This window comes from Thunnus thynnus, chromosome 20 (genome assembly GCF_963924715.1).
Source record: "Thunnus thynnus chromosome 20, fThuThy2.1, whole genome shotgun sequence".
Lineage (NCBI taxonomy): Eukaryota > Metazoa > Chordata > Actinopteri > Scombriformes > Scombridae > Thunnus > Thunnus thynnus.
In genome coordinates, this window is record NC_089536.1 from 13,521,601 (window position 1) to 13,547,120 (window position 25,520).

Sequence of the window (25,520 nt, forward strand, 5' to 3'; positions counted from 1 at the left end):
TTTGAGTTACCAGCCGCCACTGATATACAGTGTAAGTAAATAAGACAAGGTTAAATAAATGAAACCATTGTGCAGAACAGCGAAGCCTAAAACACACAAACTCCCTCAGAATCAATGCAGCTGGCTAAAGATTGACAAGTATGAGGAATGAGTGGGATGTCAGGAGGTTTGCGGTATCAAAACCAAAAAGTGGATCTTCTGCCCTCTACACTGAGCTGAGAGTCGCACACAGGAGCACCATGCTGGCCGCAGGGATCCTCATCATAAGCCTGAGTGTACTAAGTGTTCATGGACATGACCTGACTGTAAGTGTCTCAGTATCTTTGTGAATGAATCAGCATGTTGATGATTTTATGTTATGGTGGAATGATTGAGTGGAAGGAGAGAGTTCCTGGAAAGAAAGCTTGCTGATCTGTTCTCTTCTGTGATTTTGTCATTTCAGCTGGACGCCATGTGTAAGAATCTTTTAAACAGTTGATGGACGCAGTGACACACTTTTCTTCATCCTCATGATACTGTAGTATCACTTAATGATTAATATTTCTCAGAATTATAACAGCAAACAACTAAAAACACCTACTGTACTGCTGTCTTCCATCAAATCTTTGAATTGTGTTCCGTATTTGGTTTTTGGCTATTTGGTTTCATATTTTTCTCATACTTTACTGTGTCTCATTTCATCCTCTAATCTATCCAATATAATTTAATCTGCAGGTGAGCAAAATTTGGTTTTAATGCAGTGTAGCAATTAATTTTTACATAATTCTTTTGAGTCTTGTTTTCATTTTTGTTAATTGCTTAAAAAAGTTTTGTTGCTCTTTTGTGATTACATATCTATAATATATATATATATATATATATATATATATATATATATATATATATATATATATCACTTGGGAAATCAATCGAACTCGAACTTTTCAATATTCAGCTCAGACAATAGGGTCTCAATATGGAGGATTTATTTGATTAATGTCTGCACAAACAGCTTTTTGTTGCAACATTCCAGTGTTTAAACAGCTCTCTGTTCTTGGCAGACATTGATTACGAGGATGACTACACCACAGACGCCCCTCACATTTTTTCTGATGTAGCTGACTGGATGTTTGACCTCTTGGACGAGTCCAGTAAGTTGCCCTTGGACACTGTGTGATTGTAGATTATGTTTTCTATCTAACCTCAACACTGAGACTTTTGTGCCTTTTTTCCCCCCAGATGTTTGTGATTCAAATCCTTGCTTCAACGGTGGCTCGTGCCAAAGTAAATCTGATACAAAATTCACATGCTTGTGTTTGGAGCCTTACATAGGCAAGAGGTGTCAAAGAGGTAGGTAGGAATTCCCAGCTTGGCTTCATGATAATTTTATTTGTAAAGCAATAAAACTGCAAATTCTGGTTTCTATTTATGTTTCATTTCAACTCTCAGTCACAGTTCTGGTTGTTTTTGGCTTATCAGTCTATTTTGATTCACTATATCTTTCACTGTCATTAAAGCTTATTGCAATATCTTGATGATTGTGCACTTTTGGTGGCTAACTTTTACTTTTTTATATCTATTTTAAAAAATATTTAGTGAGAAACGTTTGTGAGAATGTCAAATGTGGTCGTGGTGACTGTGTTGTCAACCTAAAGAAACCCCCATTTTATGAGTGCAAGTGCAAACCTCCCTTCCAAGGCCCCGACTGCAAGTCATGTGAGTATGGCAGACCCCCATTTTTGTAAGTTTTAGGGTTAATTTTTGAAATGTGATGGCTTGAATGGAACATTACATTTACAAGTAGCAACTTCTCCACACAGGAGACACATACAGTATTTGCACAGTAATGACGTCAGTACATTGCTCATATTAACCTTTAATTGGCCCAACATACACTCATGCCTTCTTGTCCAAATTCCAAATAACTGACACAGAAAAATAACCAATAATCATGTTTTCAAACAAAATTTGATCCTACAATGAGCACACCACTTTAAATCATCAGTGTCAAGCATTACTCTGCACAATATACTGCACAAGGACATTATTTTGAATGCTCGGGATTCCACCTGTACACCCCTGCCACACTTGGCAATTGAATTGTTTGTTTTATCTGTATCAGTGCCACTGTCTCCCTGTGAACCCAATCCTTGCCAGAATGGAGGCTCTTGCATCAAAGGAAACCGCCGTTTCCGCTGTGCCTGCCCTGACGGATACACTGGGAGGTTCTGTGAAACTGGTAAAGACTTGATATAGGACATCACTCTTACATTAACAAGCTTTTGTTTTGCACTTATTTACTTTTAAAACTCACAAAATTGCATGTAGACAGTTGGATCATGTTTTATCAAGTCCGTAGCATTACAATGTTTGTCAGACACCATGTTACCGACACCAAAGTAGTACACTGCATCTGTTAGTTCCACTGCAAGTAAAACCAAGACGGCTGGTTAGTTTTGAGGCTTTCTGTGTTTATCTGCATGTCATACTTGTATTTATTTTGAGCTCACTTGGATATTTTCTGCTGCCCATTCTGCCTGACCAGCTCCCACTGACTGTTATGAGGGAAATGGAGAGACATACAGGGGTTGTGTCAGTATGACAGAAGAAGGGCAGGAGTGTCTGGACTGGCATTCCTATTTCATTTTGCTGAATGGGGACGATCCGTTCACCTTGTACTCTGACTTCACTGGACTGGAATATAACAACCACTGCAGGTATGTGACTGTTCGCTCATCAAATTTCATTATATATCATTTAGGTTTGGTTGAAATTTAATTAAAATCTTCAAATGAATGTTGTTTTTTTAAGCCATTATGTGTAGCATTGAAGTATTTGCAGTATTGTGGCTTGCAAATTATTCTGTTGGCGTAAGTCTACAGTATGTTACCTTTCTAATCTCAGGTGGGATTGGTGTACAGGTCGGGGGATTCTGGTGTGCATGCACATATGAGTCCAGAAAAATTCAAAACCATTTTTTTTTGTGCTCAAATTAGGATATGTACACAGTAAATGTTTGTTTATAACAAATTAAATGATATAAAATACAGTTTTTTACAGTTTCTGTCAGCAGACTTCACCTTTTCTCATTTAGCTGTCTGTAAAATAATAATAATAATTTTATTTATATAGCAACTGTCAAAGCAAAGTTACAAAGTGCTTTACAGTAAAAACAAGGAGTAAAAAGCAAATCAAATTAAAAAAAACATGAAAGTCAAGATAAAATAATGAGTATATGAGAATAACAGTAAGAAAAAGCCATTTGATGAATTAAATGATCTTTAGGAAGAGATTTAAAAAAGGATACTGAGTAAAAGAATAACTTAAAATAACTAATTTTCAAAGATTTTTTTATTTTAAAACAAAACTTTCAGTAATCTACAGTTGTAGAGTCTTTTTCATTTACTCTACATTTTAGGAACCCCGACGGGGATGACAAGCCTTGGTGTTTCTATAAAAGTGAAGGCAAATTGAACTGGGACTACTGCAAAGTCAAGAAGTGCAGTGGAGGTGATCTAGCACAAACACACACACATACACACACACACACACACACACACACACACACACACACACACACACACACACACACACACACACACACACACACTTTTACACATTTACAGTATACTCTATATGCCCACACTGTGTTTGCTCTTTTCTGATATTCCTCATCTCCAGTCACCCCACCCACACCTGTTGATCCGGAGCCTGCAGGCCCTACCCAGTTCTCCCAGTGTGGGATATCCCAGCCCTCTCGCACCGGCAGGATTTTCGGTGGTAGCAAGTCTTTCCCTGGCGCCCACCCCTGGCAGGTGTCCATGCAGGCCAGACGTCAAGGCTCATCCTTTGAGTTTCGGCACATTTGTGGTGGTATCCTCCTCTCATCCTGCTGGGTCCTCACTGCTGCTCACTGCATGTAGGTTCTGTGTATCACTTGTAGGCCATTTTCACCTGAGTAATTCTTCTACTGTAAAGCTAACTGGCTTTTTTTTCAGTGATTCTACTAATGAATTCCAAGTGGTGTTGGGAGGAGTGAAGATAGACAAACAGGAGGACATGGACCAGACCATCCCGGTGGTACAAACGATTGTCCATGAGGACTACAGGCAGAGTCCCTCCGCTCTCTACAGCGACATTGGTTGGTCAAATTTATTGTTTAAGTACAGTAAATACAAATTTGGCAACAATTATTTGCATCAGCTATGTGAGATGTCTCTCTAAGCCTCTATCACACACAAAAACTGATGTAATATAACATGTGAACAGTATACATAAGGCACAACCTTCAAGTCATTCAATCATTGGTTTTACTGTATTTAGTTTGTTTATTTCACCCAGAATGTCACTGTATGATCGTTATTTTTTCTTCTGTAAATGCATTGGGAATCATGCTTTGGGGCTTGTTTATGTAAAGGTGGTTTGATTAAATTAAAAATCAAGTAATTAATGTCACTTTCTGTATGTGCTAATTCCCTGTGTAGCTCTGCTTAAACTCAAAGTTACGGACAGCCCTTACTGTGCCAAGGAAACCCGCTTTGTGAAGGCCGTGTGTCTACCAGACGAGACCTTCCCAGCCGGAGAGGAGTGTGTGATCTCTGGATGGGGAGCCACTGAAACCCGTAATAAACGATTCCAGTCCTTTCATGTCATATAAAAGATTATTACTTGTCTTTGCTGTTTTCACAAATATGAAAAAATGATGTACAACAGATTTGATAGATATTGTTTTGATGCTCTCATTCTCATCAGGCAATTTAATTCTTGGTGTTTCATTCAAATTCACTTTGATTCCCACTTTGCAGAAAGGTACAGCAGCCAGCTGCTGAACGCTCGTGTTTTCCTGATCTCTCAGGAGCGATGCAAAGCTCCTCACATCTATGGAACGGTACTGGACGAGAGCATGTTCTGTGCAGGGACTTTGCAAGGGGGCATCGACTCCTGTCAGGTATGTAGGATGTGAAGCATCCTCATGTCAGGGCTTCATGCAAAGACTGCCTCTGGCTCTCAACAGAAAATATTATGCTCTCAACTTGCTCTCTCTAACTCTGCAGGGTGACTCAGGCGGACCGTTGGTGTGTGAGCAGAACGGCACACACTACATCACTGGTGTGGTGAGTTGGGGTGATGGCTGCGGTAAGAAGAACAAGCCTGGCGTCTACGCCAACGTCCACACGTTTATCAGCTGGATTAAAAGCAAGATCAACTGAAGATGAATGAACTGGACTGTGAAACGCTGCCCTGAGAAATCCTTTTATTTCAGGAAGGAAAAGCGACCACAGATTAGGTTGCCTGAAAAAACAGTTTATTTATCAGCAATAAAACCAAGCATTTACTCCCAGCCCAGCTTTGAGTTAAAAGAGGCACCGTTACAAACTCACAAAGCTGAACCTGCCAGACAAAATGTTGATCACACATCATTTCAGTAGGCCTTTACCTCTCACTGAGCCTTGCTCAAAGTGCACTAGATTATCAGACCTGGTAAGAAAACAGCTTATTTCGTATAGTTTGTCTGGGCCTTGTTCATATGAACTTACAGGATGTGTTCTTCACTAAAGATAAAAAACAAACAATTTAAAAAAATCCTCTGCTCTTTGCAGTGCTGGCCATGAAACAATCTCTGGTCCAGCTCCCAATCCTCTGAACACACTCAATATACAAAAGCAAAATGCAAACTTTCTAATCTTTCGATCTTTCATACAGTCCTGAACCAACCTGAATTCAGATATGGCAATATTGATGTTTTTGATTGAACTGATTTTGAACATGGTCCTTTAGAGGTAGTTTTACGATCTATGTATTCCATTCATGTCAAAAAATGCACCGCATTCAATCCTAAAATAAAGTTTCTTTCTAAATTCCTTTTTGTTCACCACATATGTCTACAATCCTTTTAACAAATACAACAAGTCCTGCCCTCATTCAACATGCTTAAGTCCCTTATTAATCATTTCAACTTAATATTACAGTCCATTGTTGCACCTACTGTGGCTCTTTTTGATACATATCTCTCATCTCTATAGAGTCATTTCATCAAAGTAGATTCCACAAATACCATCTGTAAAGTACTCCACTCAGTAAAAGTTCACTTCACCTCCTGAAAGTGCCTCTCTGTAACATTCTCTAAACATTATCATCTATTAAAACTCTATGCATCTTCTATCGCAGCTGCTTTACTAGACATTGACGTCTTGACTGTGTTCTGGAGGGCAGAAGAGGAGGATGAGGTGGTGCTGCTAGACTTCTTCTCCATGGATTTAAATGAGGTGGTGGAGGTGGTGGTGGTGGAGGAGGACTTTTTCTGGACCATCTGGGTGGTCTTCTTCCTCTTGACGTGAAGGACTTCCATGGCGTCCATGTTGACGCCTTGCTGGATGTCCTCGCTGGTCTCCACCTGCTCTGACATCTGCTGCTGTTGCTGCTGCTGCTGCTGCTGCTGCTCCATCTGCTGCTGGTGATGCAGCTGAAAGACAGAGAAGTTAATGATATATTATTTAAAGAAAGTACAAGATTGTTATATCTCATATACACAAATGCTGATTTACAGTAATTTAACAGAATTTAGCTTCCATTTTCTCTCACCATCATCATGTGCTGGTACTTTGAGATAGCCTCATCAGTGCTAACTCCCTCAGCCAGCCCCAGTTCTGCAGCCCGGCGAGCGAGCTCAGCTTTGTGGGAGCCGGGAGGGGTCCAGCCCACTCCCCTGATCCAGTTCAGGTCTGACTTGTAGTTCACCTGCAACAAATGTGAGCGTCAATTAGAATAACACATTGATGTCCTAGAAAAAATAATCAAAGTGGAGAAGTGAAGTCTTTCTCTTGCATTCAGTACAAGCATCACAACTTACATCACTCTGCAGCTTGTAGGCCTTCTTGGCATGCTTGAGGTTGAGCTGTTCGGGGTCACAGGTGTAGTCGTGGAGCTTGTTGCGGTAGGTGAGGTCACTGGCCTGCGCCTGACTTTTTTTGGCCTGCAGGAACTCGGGCTGGTCAGCATGGATTTTGTAGTTGGAGCGTTCCTCCTTGGATTGGCGTTTGTACTCTAGGTTGCTCTGGAGCTTGCTGGCGGCTAGAGAGTGCACCATCTTAGGGTCGTCCTCCACACAGCGCAGCCCCACCTGCTGGCCCTTCTCCTTCAGATGAGACTCCTTGTAGCGGAACTGTTGAAGGGAAAAAGTTTTTAGTTTGCAGACAGTTTTTACAGCTGCGCTAAAGTTGTTGTGACTAATTTAAAGTAAGAGTGGATTACATGCAGTGACTTCAGAATGCTCTGACTTTGTAAGATCACATTAACTCACATCACTGGCAATTTGTCTGGAGGCCTTGGCAGTTTGGAAGGGAATAGCGTCCAGCCTCAAGTCGTAGCCCAATGTCTTCACCTGCTCCCCAGATGCCTTGTAAACTTTCTTCATGGGAAAAGAATGACAAAGATTGTTTTTTTAATGTCACAAAGAGGCGTCTTTTCAGATTCAGGATTATAAATCATTAGCTTGTGTTTTGGGTGTTTTGCACAGTGCCTTACATCACTTATCTGCTGGGCGTTAATCTTGGCTCTGATGAAGTCTGGATCATCTGAGTGTATGGTGTACTTATGCATGTCATCATTCTTTCCTGATTTGTACAGCCTCTGGATTGTAAAAACATGAGCATGATGTTAGAATTTTCATCAGCAGCCTATATGAGTTATAATTTTTGTATCAGGATTTTCCAGTTACAATAACAGAAGTTCTTCAAAATATGATTTCTAAATCATGTTTCTCTCTTCACCCTACCTCACTGCACTGTTGATAGCTCGTCTTAGCGTGAACAATATCAGGAGAATCAGCCACCGAGGTGAACTTCAGGCTGTCAGGCATCTGACGATACTTCTTCTGCATGACGGAAGACCACACACACATACTTTAACACTAGGAAATACAGATGGCTCGGACGTATATAAGGAAATATACTGTAGGCTTCAATCAACTTGTTTTAAAACAAATATATAGTATATGGTTAGTTTAGTTTGTTAAATCAGTGGTTAAGATGTCCAGTACAGTTGGTTTGTAGAAGTCAAACGGCTCGTCTGTTATAGACGTACTTTGACCACACTTGAAACTTTGTTTGCAAAAATGTTTTTGTTTTTTTCTTGTTCTTTCATTTTGGTGTTTGAGCTTCACTGTGCAGAATGATGTATGTGCAGAGTTTAACACTAGAAGGCTGTTTTCACATTCATCTAACTAAAATGGAAAGTTTCTCTATAAGTTTAAGATGTATTCTTACAAATATGATTTGTGACATCACAACCATTTTGGAGCCAGTTGTGGTCCAGTATGCATCTTACACAAGCGTGATGTTGAAACTTGAACCTCCAGTGAACATATGCTGAGAATGGACTATACATTGGAATAGGAGGCATCTTATTTCCAGCAGTTAAGCTTTTGAAATGAAAAACATTTGCATATTCGTAGATTCTGGATTTTTCAATGAAGGAGATGGAGGAGGTCATTTCAGGGATTTTTAAAGACGTAATTGTACTTTTTGTGGAAAAGTCATCAGTTACAAATGATTAGTCAGAGCAGAGTATTTGTATATGTCTTTAAACATGTCTGAAGGGGATCTTTAACTAATACCATTTGCCATGTGTACTTACTTCACTTATAAGTTCTCCAGCCTTCTTGGCTGACTCCAGCTGAGGTGCACCCACTCCGTCCCAGGCCACTCCTTTCATGTAATTGAGGTCTGATTTGTACAGTTTCTGGACAGAAAGCAATAAAACGTGTCAGTAAAGCTGCATCATATTAGTTTCGTCCTCCCCTCTTCCCTTCGTTTCTCATCGATCCCTCCAACATCTCCTCAGCTCACCTCGCTCTGCAGGTCATAAGCCTTTTTAGCCCATTGGACTTTCATGTCATCAGGAAGCACAGTGTACTCGTGCAGCCTCTTCCTGTAGTCCTGATCGCTGGCGAGAGCCTGAGCGTTCTTGGCCGTCACCAGATGAATCATGTCTGGGGTGAGGTGGTACTGCCCGCTGGCTGTCAGCGCATCCTTGCGGTACTCCTGGTCACTGGCCAGTCGGCCTGCCTGCAAGCAGTGCATGAGACGCGGGTCGTCCAGGACGCTTTTGGCGCCAATGTGCTTCCCTTTTTCCAGCAGGTGGTTGTGTTTATACATGTACTGCAGAGAGGGAAAATAAATAACTGTAGACACAACAGAAACACCACAATCCAACACAACAGTGCTACAATAATCCTACCATTCTAAATCTAAAAAAAGGCATGTTTTAGATATCTGCATTATATTCTTATAGTAAATAATATGCATTTAGTGTCTGACCTGTAGATTTTTTCAGATGGATAATTATATGAACATGAATCTATACTAGACTCAAAGGTTTTCTGTTCCTTCACTTTAGCCATAATGTTTTTGAGCCCGGTATAATGTCTTTTTTCATGTGAAGCACTTGTTCTGCCTGTATGAAAGGTGCTATACAAATAAAGTTTATTATGATGATCTTACATCACTGGCAATGCCTGTGGAGCTCTTGGCAGCCTGGAAGGGGATGTCCTGCATGGTGAGTTTGTAGCCCTGAGCCCTCAGAGTGTGCCAGGACTCTTTGTACTTAATCTGAAGCAAAAAGACACAAACCAAATGATCATTACCCTTAAAATAACACTCACTATGCATAAAAGAAAAGAAGCTGTTTGGTGCATAGGCTGCATTAAGTAATATTACCTCACTAAAGTTGGCTGCATTGATCTTTGCTTGAGTGATCTCTGGTCTTTCAGAGGTAATAGTGTAGTTGTGTTGGTCATTCACCCCTTTTTCTTTGTACAAACGCTGGAAGAGAGGGATAAATATACATTTAATCTCATGAAGTCTTTCCAAATGACTGTTCCATGAATTTCACAGTAAAAATATTACTAGTCATCACATAGAGGACATTAATTGAGAAAATTAAAAACACAAAATCAGAAATTAAACAATAAGCTCATTGTCTCACTTCGTTTGTAATCTGTCCACTGAGTTTGGCATGGATGATGTCTGGGGAGTCTGCCACAGAGGTGTGCTTGAAGTGGTACGGCTGCTGACGGTACTTTTTCTGTTGCAGAGGAAACATCCAAGTTAGTCTTTGTTAAGTTTTAGTAGCTTTCAAGGAGAGTCAAGTAAATATTTTGTATTCTTAACAAGCAAATCCACAGTCAAAATCCAGAAAATTACAATGAATATCACCACTAAGATCATTTCCCTCATATTGTATAAGAACTATAACACAACATTCATTGTCAGACATAGTATCACAGCTTTGGGAATAAGTTGATGTTCAACACTGACATGCTGTTTGTGTACAGTAGGCATTAACAGTTTACAGTACTGTATGTGCACAAAAGAAATTAACGAAAAAAACAAAACAATAAACACAAAAAGAATACATCTTACATCACTAATGAGGTCTGTGGCCTTCTTGGAGCCTTCAATCTGCAGAGCTCCAGTGGCGATCCAGGCTGCACCACGCAGGTAGTTCAGGTCAGAGCGATATACTTTCTGCAGAGAAGACAAACATACACATTGAATAAAACAATATAATGTAAAAATCTACTTTCAAACAGCTAATTGCAACAGCATCTTATAAAACTTTTCTATAATAAACGAGGGCCTGCAACATTTTATTGCTGTGAAATATGTACAGTAAATTGTGCTTTATTTGAGCTTGTGATACCTCATGAAAAATTCAGCCAGTAAATACACAGCAGTATCACTTCTCTCAACTTTTTTTCAACAATGTACAGTTTTTTGGAACATTTAAAGCTAAATGTTGGCAAAGATTTGTGGATCACAGGCACATTTAAAGTTAAAAATATCTGACTACCATATAAAAACAACAGGAGGACTAACATTCTACAACACATTGCAAACAGTGCATTAAATATGTATACAGAATAATGATCTATACATTAAACATGAATGGAAAAGTTGTTAATTACAAAAAATTTGACAACTACAATCCTCTGCTGTCTTTCTCACCTCGCTCTGCAGAGCATACGCTCTCTTGGCTGCCTGGACATTCATGTCATCAGGCAGTACAGTGTACTGATGCAGGGTCAGCCTGTAGTCCTGATCGCTGACCAGTGACTGAGCCTTTTTGGCGTGAGCGACCTCCATCATGTCCATGGGCAGGTTGAACTTCGAGAGCTCCTTCGCTGAGTCTTTCTTGTACTTAATCTGGAGAGGGACAAAATGATAAGAGAGAGAGGGAGAGGAGAAAAAGCTTGTAATATAGTGTAGTATCTGCAAACATTTTATTGTTTTTGCTAGATGAAGCACTCACATCGCTTTGTAGCTTGCTGGCGTGAACTGAGTGAGCGATGTTCAAGTCGTCCTGCAGTCCCTTCAGTCCGATCATCTTCCCTTTGGTCTTCTCAAATTCTTCTTTGTATTTTTGCTGAAATGACAAATCATTCCCTTTAAAGATGTAATAGCAAGATGAGTGAAGTGAGATATTTAAAATCCTCTGAGTGATCTGCTTTTAATACCATCATTAATTAGACAGAATATGCGCTGTGATAGAAAGATCTGTCAGGAAGTTTAAAAATGCTACTTTTTGTGTCCCAAAATAATCTGCAGCCCATCAGATTTCTAAGCCACTGTGAAAACGATAAGATATGATAACATGGAGTGTTTGATTGCAAGCTCACATCACTGAGGATGTCTGCAGATGCTTTGGCAGACTGGAAGGGAATGGCATCCAGACGCAGCTTGTAACCACCATCACGTATCTTAGTCCAAGATTCCTTGTAACGGCTCTGAAAACACACATGGCAGATGTATAAACTCAGTTTCATGCGATAAAACTCAGACAAAGGCTGCTGATCGAATGGATTGATGGATTTCATGTGTCCACTGTATGTGTGTGTGTTCTTGTGAGTGTGGTTTTACCTCGCTGATGTTCATAGCGTTGAGTTTTGCCTGCGCAAACTCAGGCATCTCCTCACTGAGCGTGTAGTTGTGCTTCATGTTTTCACCCTTCTCCCTGTACAACCTCTGTAAAAGAAGAAAGCACGGCATTAGTGAACATCACACATTGAGGTGCCAGTCAAAACTCTTCATTTGTATTCCTCATATACACAGTTTTTTTTATATATATGTAAGATGCCAGTCAGTAGCTAAACTTACATCAATAGCAAGTTTGTTGCTGAGTTTGGCCTGGACCATCTCTGGAGTGTCTTCAACACTGGTGAACTTAAGAGCGCTCACATCCTGACGATACTTTTTCTAGAGAGAAAAACACATAAATATACCAGAATGATGAATATCAGACTGTCACAGTGAGGAAAATACAAGGTGCACATGCATTTTATGAACAGTAGAGGGCACAACAACATCAAAAACTACTATATACACTATCCGGCAAAGATTAAATAAGACTAAAATAAAAAGCAAAGCAATCATCAAGTTATCCAAAAGCATAGATAGATAGATAGATGCAGTAGATAACTGGATAGCTAGATAGATAATGAAGATAGATTGATAGAGGCCTGCTAAGGAAGAACTAGAGGCTCTGTTCTATTTGTGTGCAGTCTGGCAACCTTGACTGGAAAGACCCTGAAAATAAGTAGATGCTTATGAATAGAGTCTGATGCTGCCAGCCAGAATCAGTATCTTTATTTACCATTTGCTGGCGTTGACAAAAAGGCATTTATAAAATAAGCTGATGAATAAGAAGGGTCACTCAGTTTAAAATATTAATATAACGTTATTAAAAATAGAAAATGCTATTCTGATGAAGCTTTATTTGGTGTACATGAGTACATGACATGAAAATAAAATGAAAAGTCAGTTATCTCTTGTATCAAAGATAGGTTTTTTCAAAATGTCTGACTTCCTCTTTTTTAGAAAATAGGTGCAACTCAAATAACCAAGGCTCAAGATAAAAATAAACAAAAGATAAGATTTCAGAGTTTCTGTAACTCAGTCCCTGGGCCCCATGTCCAAAATGTGCATAATAAAATGTGGCATAAATCTACTGTTTCATGATCCTCTTTTCTAACAGAATGCAATGTAATATTGCAATGTAATGAAGCACATCAATTCGGTAAAGAGACAAAAACAAGGAAAGAGGAACTAACTGTCTAACATGAATTTTGAGCCCTAATTAGTGAGTTGGAATCTCTGTGATATGTAAAAGCTTTAGTTACTATAATCAGTCTGGTCTCTTGTTAAAGCTTGGTGCAGTCTACGTATTTAACCCAGTTTCCAGAGAACAGGAATGGTCCTCAACTCTTAAAATACATTCTGACCTCAGCTGTAAACCCAGATATGTGCCTTCCAGTCACACGTTACGCAATCAAGCTTAACACCTTCTCATGGCCTCTGTGCTAATTTACCTACATAGTTCTCATAGTTATTAATAGGTAAGTGTGCTTAATAATACACTGTAGTTTAAATCACATTTGACCCCAAATATAATTACCATAAATGAGGGAAATGTTAATGAAGATCAAGGGCTGAAACACATTAATTTCTGTCTCTGTTGTTGTAGGTTTAATAACCATTTTAGCATGTTTTGTAATTGACATTTCTCTTTTATGATGTAATGTATCCAAGAATTACATCCTTTAACCTGCAGCTGATATCAGCAGTGGTTACCTCGCTGACGAGCTCTCCGGCTTTCTTTGCCTGCTGGACATCCAGAGATTTTGAGGCCTCCCAGCCGACGCCCTTCATCCAGTTCAGATCAGACCTGTACTGTTTCTAAAGACACACACACACACACATTATAGAATTTCACTTTCAAATGCCAAATTCTTTCATTGTAATGCAGTCTTGTAATTAATGAATCACTTCTGCATAAAACAAGTTGTGGTTTGAGTTACTTACATCACTCTGTAGTCCATAGACCTTCTTTGCCCAGGCGACATTCATATCAGTTGGCAGCGTAGTGTAGTCGTGGAGGAAAGTCCTGTAATTGGTCTCAGTTGCCAGGTCTTGAGCCTTCTTGGCATGGCTGATGTTCAGCATATCCAGAGAAACGCTGAGGGACAAGATTCATTTCATCCAGTAAATGAGGGGTTTTGTTCCAAAATGACACAAGATTTAAGCGCAATTCTCTTGGTATTATGCTGAATCAGTGCTCTTTGGTTATTGGGGTCATCCCCAAAAAAGAAGGATACTGACACACTAGGCTTTGGACCGTGTGGGATAACAAGTCCTTAACATTCAGCAAATTACTATTTTATCTGTAAGTCAAAATTAGATGTTCATAAAAAAAAGGACTCAAACTCTCCTGACATGGAAGTAAAGCAGGTTATCAGCCACAAATGCCGACAAATGCTGATGAATCTTCTAGTAATGCATGTATAACTTTAGAACTTTACTTTTTAAAAATTCCTTTGATTTTCAATCAGTGTTTGCCCCTTAAATTGATATTAAATGTTCAATTAGAACCCTTTACATGCTAAGGAAGACAACATCTTTTAGGAATATTAGAGCTCTTAAATCATCACAACACACACAGTGTTCCCCTCTGAGGCAAACATCTGCACTCAGAGGTCAAAAACACAGAAAATGAGGTCTTAATGATCTCTGTGCCATTCAGCTAAGGGGATTTTACATAATCTGTTGCTAAATTACTGAAGAGGACAATGTGAGTAGGACAAATCAATGGCAAAAGCAGCATCTTTGCACTTTTATCTTCATTAACGTCACTTTAAATCAGAGGTTCGGTGATTTATGGCAAAGTTACTGATGATGAATCTGGGTCTGAGGAACAAGGATTCAAGGCCTCATCAAAGTAAAGAGTCTCACCTGTAATTGGTCTTTGTGTCCTCATAATCTTTCTTATAGTGGCGGTCACTCTGTAGTTTGGTGGCCAGAGCGGAGTGGGCCATCTGAGAGTCATCACTGACTGACTTAATGCCAATCACCTTGCCTTTGTTTTTCTCATACTGCTCCTTGTATTTGACCTGCAAATGGACAAAATGTACTTTACTGCACTCAAGTAACATTTCTACTCTCCTAATGGACTCCATCGACAGTATTAGAATAACTCACATCACTGGCCAGATCTCTCTTAGCTCTGGCGGTGAGTATAGAAAGTGAGTCCAAATGCAGCTCGAAGCCCTTTTCCCTCTGCTTCTCCCAGTTGCTCTTGTACACTTTCTAGAAAGAAAAAAAGTACACAGAGAGATGACGGGAAGTGAGGGATCGAGAGATGCACTAATGGTCCCCAGCAGCTCAAAACAGGGATGTTGCAGTTCATGGTTGGCTTCTCAACCCCTAAATCACAGGGGTGGCCAATCAAAACACTTTTCAACAGACATAAAGGTTTCCAGATTTCAGAGTTAGGAAATGTCTGTGCACAAACTAAGAAGATTTCAGCACCAGGAAGCTTTTAAGGAAACTTTCTTTAATTTTTGCTTCAGCTGATTATAAAGAAATAAGCACAATGTAAGGATGACATTAAGACAGAAATGCAATCAGCATGACAATGAAATATTCTAATTTTCTTCAACTTTTACAATACATTAAGGTTCATGTTCGTTTTTATCTTAAGACTGACTGAGTTATCAGAAACCCAGTGGGCATCAGATATTAATGTACAAGCTAGAGTGTCTTTGGTGACCAATTGAAAACGTACTCATGGATGAGTCACCAAGTTTTAAATAAGGGTTTTTCATGTGTGTAAACATCAAGAGTTCAGTGCAGCTATTGTGGATTTCAGGGAATGATTGCTCACTTGTACTTAGTGATCTATGCATTGTAAAAACTGTAGTTTTGAATTAAGATATTTCTATACTTCAAGCACAAATTACTTGTTCAAAAGCAGAATGTAAAGTTGCACAATCTTTCTTTACGGATAAATGAACAGATTTCTTTTACATTTGTACCACATGCAAGGTAAATTGACCATGAATTACCTTGTTGTCTTCATCATTGTGTGGGTCTAATGCCAATTAAACTTCTGTTATATCAGTTAGGATTTTCAATTCTAATTTAATTTTCCTCACTTTTAATTAATGGACTTTAGTTTATTAAATTGATTTGGGGGCACCTGGGAATCCTGATTTTAAGATTTTAATTTGGGTTCAATAATTATTTCAACCAATTAATCTCTCAGATAACAGGAGCCTGTTGAACCACCAGCCAGGTCACACAACAAATAAAATAAAATTCTCAGACAAATCCAATCTAATGAAGCAGGTATAGCACGCATCATGGGAAAAGAAAACAGATTACAACGATATATATTGTTATCATATTGTCATATAATACACTGCTGTGATGGTCATTGAACTTACTGCACTGAGAAGGTCAGCGTTAGCCTTTGCTTGTCTGAAAAGGGGTTCGTCCTTTGTCATGGTGTACTGGTGAATAATCTGCTCTGTGTTTGCTTTGTACGCCAGCTGGGAAGCAGAATCAAATAAACGTATGATGTGAGAGTAAACAGTAATAAAATGTACATGATTACAGCTTTAAAGTGGAGACCTTACATCGCTCTGTAGTTCCTGGCTTTTCTTGGCGTGTTTGATGGAGAGGTCGTCTGCCACCTGGGTGAACTTGATGCTGTCTGCTTTCTGACGGTATTTGTTCTGTGAGGGGAAAAAAAGACAGCAGATAAGCAATGTGTCTCATACAATATAAAGTTTGTTAACAGATTAAACAGTACTGACATCACTGAGCAGCTCTCCAGCTTTCTTGGCCTGGGTTATGTTGAGACATCCTTCAGCCTCCCAGCCCACTCCTTTCATCCAGTTCAGGTCTGCACGATACTGGTTCTGTGGAGCAGAGAAGAAGAAAATCAACCAGGGAAGCTTTTTTTTTTTGCTTTTTTCTTCCTTTTTTTACATGTAAAATACAATCCACTGTATACAAGGAGGTAGTACACCCTATGATGTGCAGATTTTTCCCATTTACTCTGTCTCCTACCTCGCTTTGCAGGGAATAAGCCTTTTTGGCCTGCTGGACCTTGATGTCATCAGGCATGACGGTGTAGTCGTGCAGCTTTGTGCGATATTCCAGGTCACTAGCGAGGGCTTGGGCCTTCTTGGCATGGCTCAGGTTGATCATGTCCTTAGGAAGGCTGTACTGGGACTGGCACTCCTTGGAGCCCTTCTTGTACTCAATCTTAAGTCAGAAAATTCATTAATTTTTTTGAGTGAGAGCATATACATTTGTATTTGCTGTTTAAGTCAAACAAATGCTATATTAAGTGATAAACTGTATGTGTGAAAACATGATTTTGAATGCCATTAATTACTGATTAAAATGACTTCTACTTACATCACTGCTCATCTTGGCCACCTGAAGGGAGTGCAGAGTCTTGGAGTCGCTCATGTTGACCCCCACTGCCTTTTCCTTGTTCTTCATATAGTGTTCTTTGTATTTAATCTGAAACACATGTCCATCTGACTTAATTTCATTTGCCAGCTATTATATCTGAGTAAACCCACTTATGTTTTTGCTCAGTCTCGCTTAGATTGCGTCCTCTCGCAGTGAAGAAGAGTGTGCGTTCGCTTACATCACTGGCGAGGTCTCGAGAAGCCTTTGCTGCTTTGATGCTCAGGTCGTCCAAACCAGTGTCACAGGCTTTAGACTTGGTCTTCTCCCACTCCTCTTTATATTTAATCTGGAGCGACAATGGAGGATTATCAAAGAGATTATCACAAGGATTCCTTGTAACCATGGGAGTGAGTTTGTGAATGTGTGCATGCAAAACACAGGCTTGTGCATTCACAAGAGGAAACGTCTGTGTGTTAACTTACATCGCTGCACAAGGCGGCATTGGCTTTAGCTGTTTTGATTTGGGGCAGGTCCTGGGATAGTGTGTACTGATGCTTGGTCTTTTCATAGTCTGCTTTGTAATTCAGCTATGGGACACAAATTCAAACACTACAGTCAGCCCAGTGCTCACACAATTCATCAACAAGTACAGTGTGCAGGTGATAAATGTTGATAAAAGTGGTGTCAATAAAAGTGCTCATTATTAATCATATATGTTGTGTTTATGCAGTTTACTCACATTGCTGACGAGCTGAGCGTTTTTCTTCGCTAGCTTGATCTCAGGTGTGTCTGTCACTGGACTGTACTTGACTTGGTCAATATGTTGCCTGTAGTTCTTCTGCAGTCACAAAGGAAAACATTTAAACAAAAAACAAAACAAAAAAATTCTGCTGTACAAAATAAATTTTGAGCTTTGATTTGCATTAACTCACATCTTTTAGAGTATCCAGTTTCCTTTGGCTCCGATAGCCTGGTGTGAGGGTGGCCTGGTAGTTGTATTCACCCTGCTCCTGCTCACAGCTTTGTTTGTAAGCAATCTGGAAGAGCAGCATAGCAGTTTAATTTTCACCATGTCTATGTTTTTTTTGTCTGCAAACCAAACCAAATTCAGAGCCTATTTTGGGAAATCTAAAACTATTAATGACATATTATTGTAAATCCAGTAAATAAAGTAAATAAAGAGGCTTACGTTGCTTGCCAACTTCCTGGCTTTCATGGCGTGCATGGTCTTCTTATCGATTCCTTCATAGTGGCCCTTCATATTATTGGTGTACTTCTCTTTGTACTTGTTCTTTTAAAAATGTAGACAGATAAAGAAAAATCACTATGCAGGACTCTCTAATACATCCACAATATTTACACTTTTGTCCACATGACATAAAGCCTTAGAGCAATTATGTAACTGTAAAAACAGGTATGTGTAATATGTAAATAGTAAAAAATAGTGGGAAATAAATAACATTGGTTAAAATAGTGTTCTCAAGCTGCATTATTGTAAAAAGATGTGTCATACTTACATCACTTGTGAACTTGGCAACTTTGGCAGCATTTTGAAACTGTGGTGTTTCACAGAAATTGATGCTGTGACCTTTGGTATTCTCCAAATCCTTTTTATACTCCACCTGTTAGTGAATGTACATAATTAAAGCAGCTGCTTTGTAACATATCCGCTTTTTTGTTTTTGCACAGTTGGAGCTGATCCTATAAGGCACCGGGGTGCCAACCATTCTTCCATGTAATGTGCTAAATATAAAGCACCTAATCAGTCACCATCATTGACACGCCATCATAACTCAAGAGTCACTGAGATAAACCTTTTATCTTAAATATGCTTTGCTAGGCTGAAGCTATGACAGCTTGACACGATTAATTTGTCGTCGTTACGGGGAGAATTTTGTCACCTTTCAACATCCAAGCAAAATGAGGAAATATGTTCACAGAAAAGCAAAAATTAGTACGTGAGAATAAAGCCTCGGAATACTTTTTAGTGGATGGAAAGACTCAAAATAGATGCTAACCGCTGACATGTAAATGGCATTTTGTTGAGTTTCCAGATAGATGCTCACGAGTGAAGCAGTGTGTTCCTGTGTATGTGTGTGTATGTGTTGTAGCATTAGTTTAATGGGATGTCCCGTGGCCTTGGCGGTAAGCTGTAACCCCACCGGACAGGCATGTCAAAGATGCTGAAAATGCAAGTAGGGTGGCTTCATGTCTGCTGGACACTGACACAGTACGCCCAATATTTCCAGCTATTTAGCACACACACACACACACACACACACACTGAGCAGTTGCATTATATTTATCTGGAAATGCTTTGTCATAGACCTTACTGGAGCGACTTAAAAGTTTGTTTTCCCCCCACACAATATCATACTTATTCTTTCTCAAACTTCCTAGGTAAAGCTATAAATAAAAGTGAAAAGGCACTGCATGAACGTTGTATAACTACCTCACCTCACTGACAAGCTTGTTGATTTTTCGGGCGTTCTTCAGGGCCAGATTGTCCTCAGAGGTCAGACTGTGGAAGTGTGACGTGCCCTTCATCTTGTTTAAGTCCTTTCTGTATTTTAGCTGCAGAGGGATGAAGGATGATTTAGCGCACACAGGACGACAACACGGTGTATTTCTGTAGGATCGGGAGATTAGTGTCACACACACACACGGTCTAAATCAGTCAATGTGGAGAGTTTAGAGAATGACGACATGGGAAGGCCACCTCATTGTAGTCTCCCATCTATTCTGCACAGTGATGACAAGGCCAGATGATGGATGGAGCTGTTGTTTTACAGTCTACATTCTGTAATGTTTTGACAGCATTTACACTGCAACCAGTTCACATGGTTACACAACTGAGACAGGCTCTGTTTTAAACTGCACAACTTGCAAGATTTCAGATCAATAAACCTTCAAACTTCTCTGCAGTAACACAACTGCATGTTAGGCTGAAGATTTAAGAGCTAATCACTTCAAAGGGGTTTAGTTTGGAAGTTCAAGTTGCATTGATACTCACATCACTCGCATTTTCTTGAGCCTTCTTTGCCAGATAATAACCGGGAGTGATCATTGCTGGGAAACTGCCTTTGCCTCGCTGTTGCTCATACTCTTCAGTATAGGCAATCTGCAAACAGAGGAGCGCATAATCCACTGATTAATAAATAATATAAATAATTCATAAAGCACAAACTATTTTTCTTTAGGGGGTTGGAATTCAATTGGATTGTGCAAACCATATAAATGCAACATCCTGGTTTTGAATCTGAGACCTGACTATGAAAATCTGAAAAAATAGAGATGAGTCCAGGTGATCTAATGTTCCAAAAAGCGTATCATGTAGCCTCTAAAATATGCTTTTGAATCAGAAAAGGGACCTCTGCCTCTGCCTCTCTCTTCCTATAATTCCTGCTCTCCACTGTCATCTATTGAATAAATGCCAAAAAAACAAATAAACTCATTACGAAAACACTTTTCTGAAAGAGAAAGAAATGTGATAACTTCCTTACCTGGCTGAAATTCTCTGCATTTTCTTTGGCGTGGACTGCTTCAGCTAATGCGGCTTCAGTGCTCGCTTTACCCTTCATCTCCTGTTCATACATCTGACGATACTTTATCTGGTAGGACATGAAAATCATCAGCCATCAATTAAGGGTCAATCAAGGTTCTTTAACAATGTTGGTATGCATACAGTATGTGTACAATTTTTGTATTGTGTACTTACTTCACTGGCCTGCTCAGTAGCCTTCTTTGACACCTGGTATCCAGGTGTGAGATGTGCCGGGAAACTACCTTTGCCTCTCTGCTGCTCGTACTCTTCTGTATAGGCGTACTAGAGGAAGAAAAACGATAATTCAGGCACACAGTAATGTCTGTTTACAGAAAATGACTATAGAGCCTGAAATCAATGAACGTATTCAGATATCATTAAGTCTTCATTAAACACTTACATCACTGACAATTTGTCCTTGTTTCTTGGCCAGAAGCACCTCTGGGGGGTCAACAAACGTTGTGTACTTTGAAACTCTCTCCTCATGTCCTTTTTTATATTCCAGCTGCAGACAAAGAAAACAATTCACTTGATTTGGCTTCTTAGACTTATGATAAAATCACATCAGCCACCGTCATGGCAGAGACACATAATCATCTAAAGGAAATTATGAATGTGAATAATGATTGCTTCCATTTTGGCTATCTGCAGTACTAGCAAAACATCTACTTACATTACTGGCTAAAGTATTGGCTTTTTTAGCAGCTTGGTATCCTGGTGTGATCATGGCATTGAAGCTGCCTTTTCCTTGTGACTGCTCATACTCCTCCGAGTAGTTCACCTGTCAACCAAGCACAGAATCAGTCAAGACATTTGAACTATATTGATGCAAAATGGATAGTTTCATTTTGTTTTTCCATATATGTGCACTCACATCACTGATGGTCTTCTGGGCCTGAGATATTGTTACGATCTCCTGGTTGGTCACCATGCCTGAGTACCATGTCTGCTGCTGTGAGAACTCAGACTGAGACTGAAAGGCCTGTTTGAATATGGAAGACAAACCTGATCATTTCCATACATTCACAAGACAGACAGTACTTTACCTTTCACGCTTATAGGAGCGTGTTCAATCAGCCACCCAAACCTATCTATTTAATACAGTGCAAATAAACCTTTGTCTACAAAGCACAGTTGGCAAATTCTTTACTAAATAGAGGAGAGAGGTGATGAGGTTTCATGCATTAACAACTACAGGCTAGTAAAATAAATGACTTCACTATTCCCCTCCATGATCACTGATATCATACAATTTTCAATATTTTTCAGAATTAATTTTTAATATTGATCATTTAGTATAAGATCTGGGATCAGTGAACACTATGATTTTGATATGTATAAAGGAGGCTGAGGGTCCTATATAGGCAAAAAGCTGTGAGGATGGTTTACTTAACCAACAAAAAAACATGTTTTTTATTATGTGAGAGAAGATCAGAATTTAGGCTGGAACTCTCTAACTGTGGTTAAAGGCCAGTTGCTCTACCGGGAGCTCACCTGGCTGGCCATCTGATTGGCTAGACGAGCCTTCTCCAGCTCCATGGACCTCATATCAAGGTGGAAGGTGGACATAAAGCGATCGCCATCTTCGCGATACTTCAGCTACAAATGCACATAGACGACAAGCATTAAGCCAAGGCCGGCACATTTGCACAAGCGCACACTAGACATTGTGCTTAAAGCATCCACTTTGGCAGCTGGATGCATGACATGAGCAAAACAAAATTATAAACACTGCCACTCCTGACTGATATTTCCCTGATTTTAGATCCATCACTCTATTCTTATGTTGTCAAGCCAGACAACCTGAGCTCACATGCTTACTGATGAAGGGATAATATTAGAGTGCTGTTATTAATAATAAGATGTTCCAGTCAAGATGAAGAAGGGCCTGCCAAGAAAGATCCAGTCTGATGTGGAGCAGTGAGTGATGAAAATCTGAGCTGTTTGCTAATGATCCTACATCTCTCGAGTGGCATATAACAGACGCTGATGAGCTTGCCGGTCTACTGCTAATATAAGCAAGGAGCACTGCATGAACTCGACATAGACAGACTCAGACAGACAGGAACAGGTGGCGGGGCAGAGGAGAGGAAGGGATGTGAGGCTGTTTTTCCTGATGTGTAATTTTAGCCCCCTGAAGCATAAAGTGGCCTAAGCGAAGGCCTCTGTCACAGGCACGGAAATAACCTGAGCCGCACTCTCCATTCCACACCGCTGCCATCACCACGGACTAAGAGCAGCCGTCCACCTCTCTCTCTAATTATTAATAATAAGAAGAATATGCATTAATAATTAATACATCTTCTTAGAGTCAGATCAAGCTTTTTGGGGTTTTTTTTTGTGTGTATGTTTGTAGGTAAACAGAACTCGGCGCTGGTTAACCTCCTGTGTGGGGTGACCTGGTTTATTTTTTTTGTAATTTTGAATGATAAACTGAAATGTAAAAGAGTCTTATTCACTCTGTGCCCACTCAAAAAGTGGGATACTATTAACAAATGTAAGTCTATTAAAATTCAGTTGCAATACAAGCATCAATCTCTTTTCTTAAAATGAAGATGATGATCTAAACCAGCAGAATGACCACCATGCAAACTAATCCTCAGGGTAAACCCAGAGGTGCCAAACCCATGATAAACGATCATTTCACCCTTCGCATAGACAGTGACTTATGTCAGCTTGTCAACAATACACCTTGACTCAGATCAAGGCTGAAATATTTTGTCTCATGTTGCTCCTGGTTTGTTTTTGCATGTGACATCATCCTACCTCACTGCTTGCTTTGCTTTGCTTCTTTGCGTTGATGTTGACGGGGGTCTCGTAGACACTGGTGAATGTATTGTTCCTTGGATTGTGTCTGAAGGGATGAGATGTATTTTTTTAAAATTGTCATAATTTTAATCACCAATTCTGAGCTGTTGTTTTTTTCACACCAAAATGGCTCCTGAAGATAGATTTTGAATCAGAGCTTAGTACTCACACAGAGCAGTATGGCCTCTTCTTGTGGCTGACAAAGTTATTGGCGGTCAGCACCATCTTACAGACATCACAGTGAAAGCATGCTTTGTGCCAGTTCTGAAAAGACAAATCACATTATTTTAGAGGGTATTTACAGCTGAATTCTCATATTTAACTTACAGTGGGAAACATGATTTTAATCTATTTTAGCATGTGGGGACAAAAAAATGTTTAAAATTTGGACAGGTCATTTCTGATAGATAACATCAGAATACGAAGATAGCCAACAATTAAGTATACAAGACCCCAAATAATGGCAGCAATTACAATACGTTCGTCAAAGTAGACATGTTGATTTCTTCTCAAATATATAATTTATGTGTTTGTTGAACCGTATCCTTCTTTTTCTCACAAGTCAGTTTGTATTTCATAACAGCAACCAGTCAGAGCTACATGTTTTACATACTGCAGGAGTTACATCATAGCATTCAGTTTATGGTATCCACAATATTTCTTTTGTATTTTAATAAATAAAAAGTATATACAGATCCATAATGATGGACACAAAAGAACTTACTTGAGCTAAATATTATTTTCAACCACTTTTTTGTACTTTTAAAATGCAGTTTATTGACCAATGCTTCATTTCATTACATTCACCTGTTTCCACAATGAGCCATGTTGTATTTAGGTTGTTTGTATTTTTCTGATATAATTCAGGTGCCTTTCACCAACAATTTTAGCCTTTGATTTAAAAATATTAAATCTTCCATTCCTTTAAAAGTTTGTACCATACTTTGATGTGAGTGCTGACTTTCCTGTTAATGTTACAGCTGCTTTAAGTTATTTGGAATTATTGTTTAAGATTAAACGGCTCACTCAAAGATCAATAGAAACTTCAATCACAAAATGTCTGTGTTACCTGGTCAATGCAGTTGATCTTCTCAGCCGGGTAGACCACAAACCCACACCTAGCGCAGGACTGCATGGTGAATGTTTGTCCTTTTTCCAGAAAATCTTCAACAAGAACGGTAGAAGAGAGGAACTAGTGTGAAATGTCGCCCCAAAACGAAGTCAGGCAGGCAGCAGTTTAGTGGAGGAGCTGGCAGTGACTCCCAGACAGTTGTGATAGTGCGTCTCTGGTGGTGGTAAACTTAGCTCTGTGACTGTGAAACTTTGAAACTGTCCCTTACTTGAAACCCTGTCCCGTGATGGACCAACCCCCCTCTATGTAGCACGATAGAAGACTGGCTGAGTCCAGCTGTCTGTCTGTTGGAGGAGAGTGCTGGTGAGACAAAGAGTGACAGAGTTCAGATGTCACTGCATATGTGTAATGATCCTGAGTTGGACAGCTAGTTCAACTTTGGGCACCTTGGTATGGCACTTAAAAAGAAGCGGAAGAGTGTAATACATGGTGTAACAGCTATAGATAGATGGATGAACATTGTCATAGTATTCGCACAAAGAACAATCATATCACAATCTGTATCAGAATCATTATTGGCAATATTGACACATATAAGGAATATATAAAGTATAGGGTTGAAACTAACGATTACTTTTATTATTGATAAATCTGACATAATTTCTCAATAAATCAATTAACTTCTTTGTCTATAAAATGTCAGAAAATAGCAAAACATGCCAGTTGTAATTTCTTAGAGCCCAAGGTGACATCTTCAAATGTGTTGTTTTGTCCATTCAACAGTACAAAATCCAAAGATATTCAGTTTACTGTCATGTATGATACATAAATGCTTAAAATCATCACATTTGAGAAG

General features: G+C 39.4%; 2 protein-coding genes across 3 annotated transcripts; one reads left to right on the forward strand and one right to left on the reverse strand.

Moving 5' to 3' along the window:
• The first annotated feature begins 448 nt into the window (after positions 1-448).
• On the forward strand, positions 449-5,781 carry LOC137171645 (hyaluronan-binding protein 2-like). Its single transcript, XM_067575683.1, has 12 exons — positions 449-455; positions 1,041-1,130; positions 1,219-1,329; positions 1,576-1,695; positions 2,102-2,218; positions 2,525-2,696; positions 3,398-3,489; positions 3,661-3,898; positions 3,978-4,120; positions 4,464-4,601; positions 4,785-4,927; positions 5,034-5,781. The coding sequence occupies exons 1-12, from the start codon at positions 452-454 to the stop codon at positions 5,187-5,189; spliced, it is 1,524 nt and encodes a 507-aa protein (XP_067431784.1). The 5' UTR covers positions 449-451; the 3' UTR covers positions 5,190-5,781.
• nrap (nebulin-related anchoring protein) lies at positions 5,268-24,907 on the reverse strand. Of its 2 annotated transcripts, XM_067575681.1 has the most exons (43): positions 24,662-24,907; positions 23,762-23,856; positions 23,551-23,638; positions 22,279-22,383; positions 21,659-21,766; positions 21,458-21,565; positions 21,185-21,289; positions 20,959-21,066; positions 20,744-20,851; positions 20,254-20,361; positions 19,698-19,814; positions 18,758-18,862; positions 18,430-18,531; positions 18,173-18,277; positions 17,980-18,078; positions 17,723-17,827; positions 17,479-17,586; positions 17,241-17,348; positions 16,887-17,084; positions 16,631-16,735; positions 16,451-16,549; positions 16,259-16,363; positions 15,012-15,119; positions 14,766-14,923; positions 13,839-13,992; positions 13,608-13,712; positions 12,135-12,233; positions 11,898-12,002; positions 11,657-11,764; positions 11,290-11,403; positions 10,986-11,183; positions 10,401-10,505; positions 9,964-10,062; positions 9,696-9,800; positions 9,480-9,587; positions 8,826-9,137; positions 8,614-8,718; positions 7,754-7,852; positions 7,504-7,608; positions 7,280-7,387; positions 6,830-7,141; positions 6,562-6,717; positions 5,268-6,442 (listed from the first exon to the last, which is right to left on the reverse strand). In XM_067575681.1, exons 1-43 carry the CDS (start codon positions 24,725-24,727, stop codon positions 6,128-6,130), a joined length of 5,433 nt encoding a protein of 1,810 aa, XP_067431782.1. In that variant the 5' UTR covers positions 24,728-24,907; the 3' UTR covers positions 5,268-6,127. The 2 variants fall into 2 exon arrangements, with proteins under 2 accessions (XP_067431782.1, XP_067431783.1); XM_067575682.1 differs by lacking the exon at positions 22,279-22,383.
• Between the last annotated feature and the right edge of the window lie 613 nt (positions 24,908-25,520).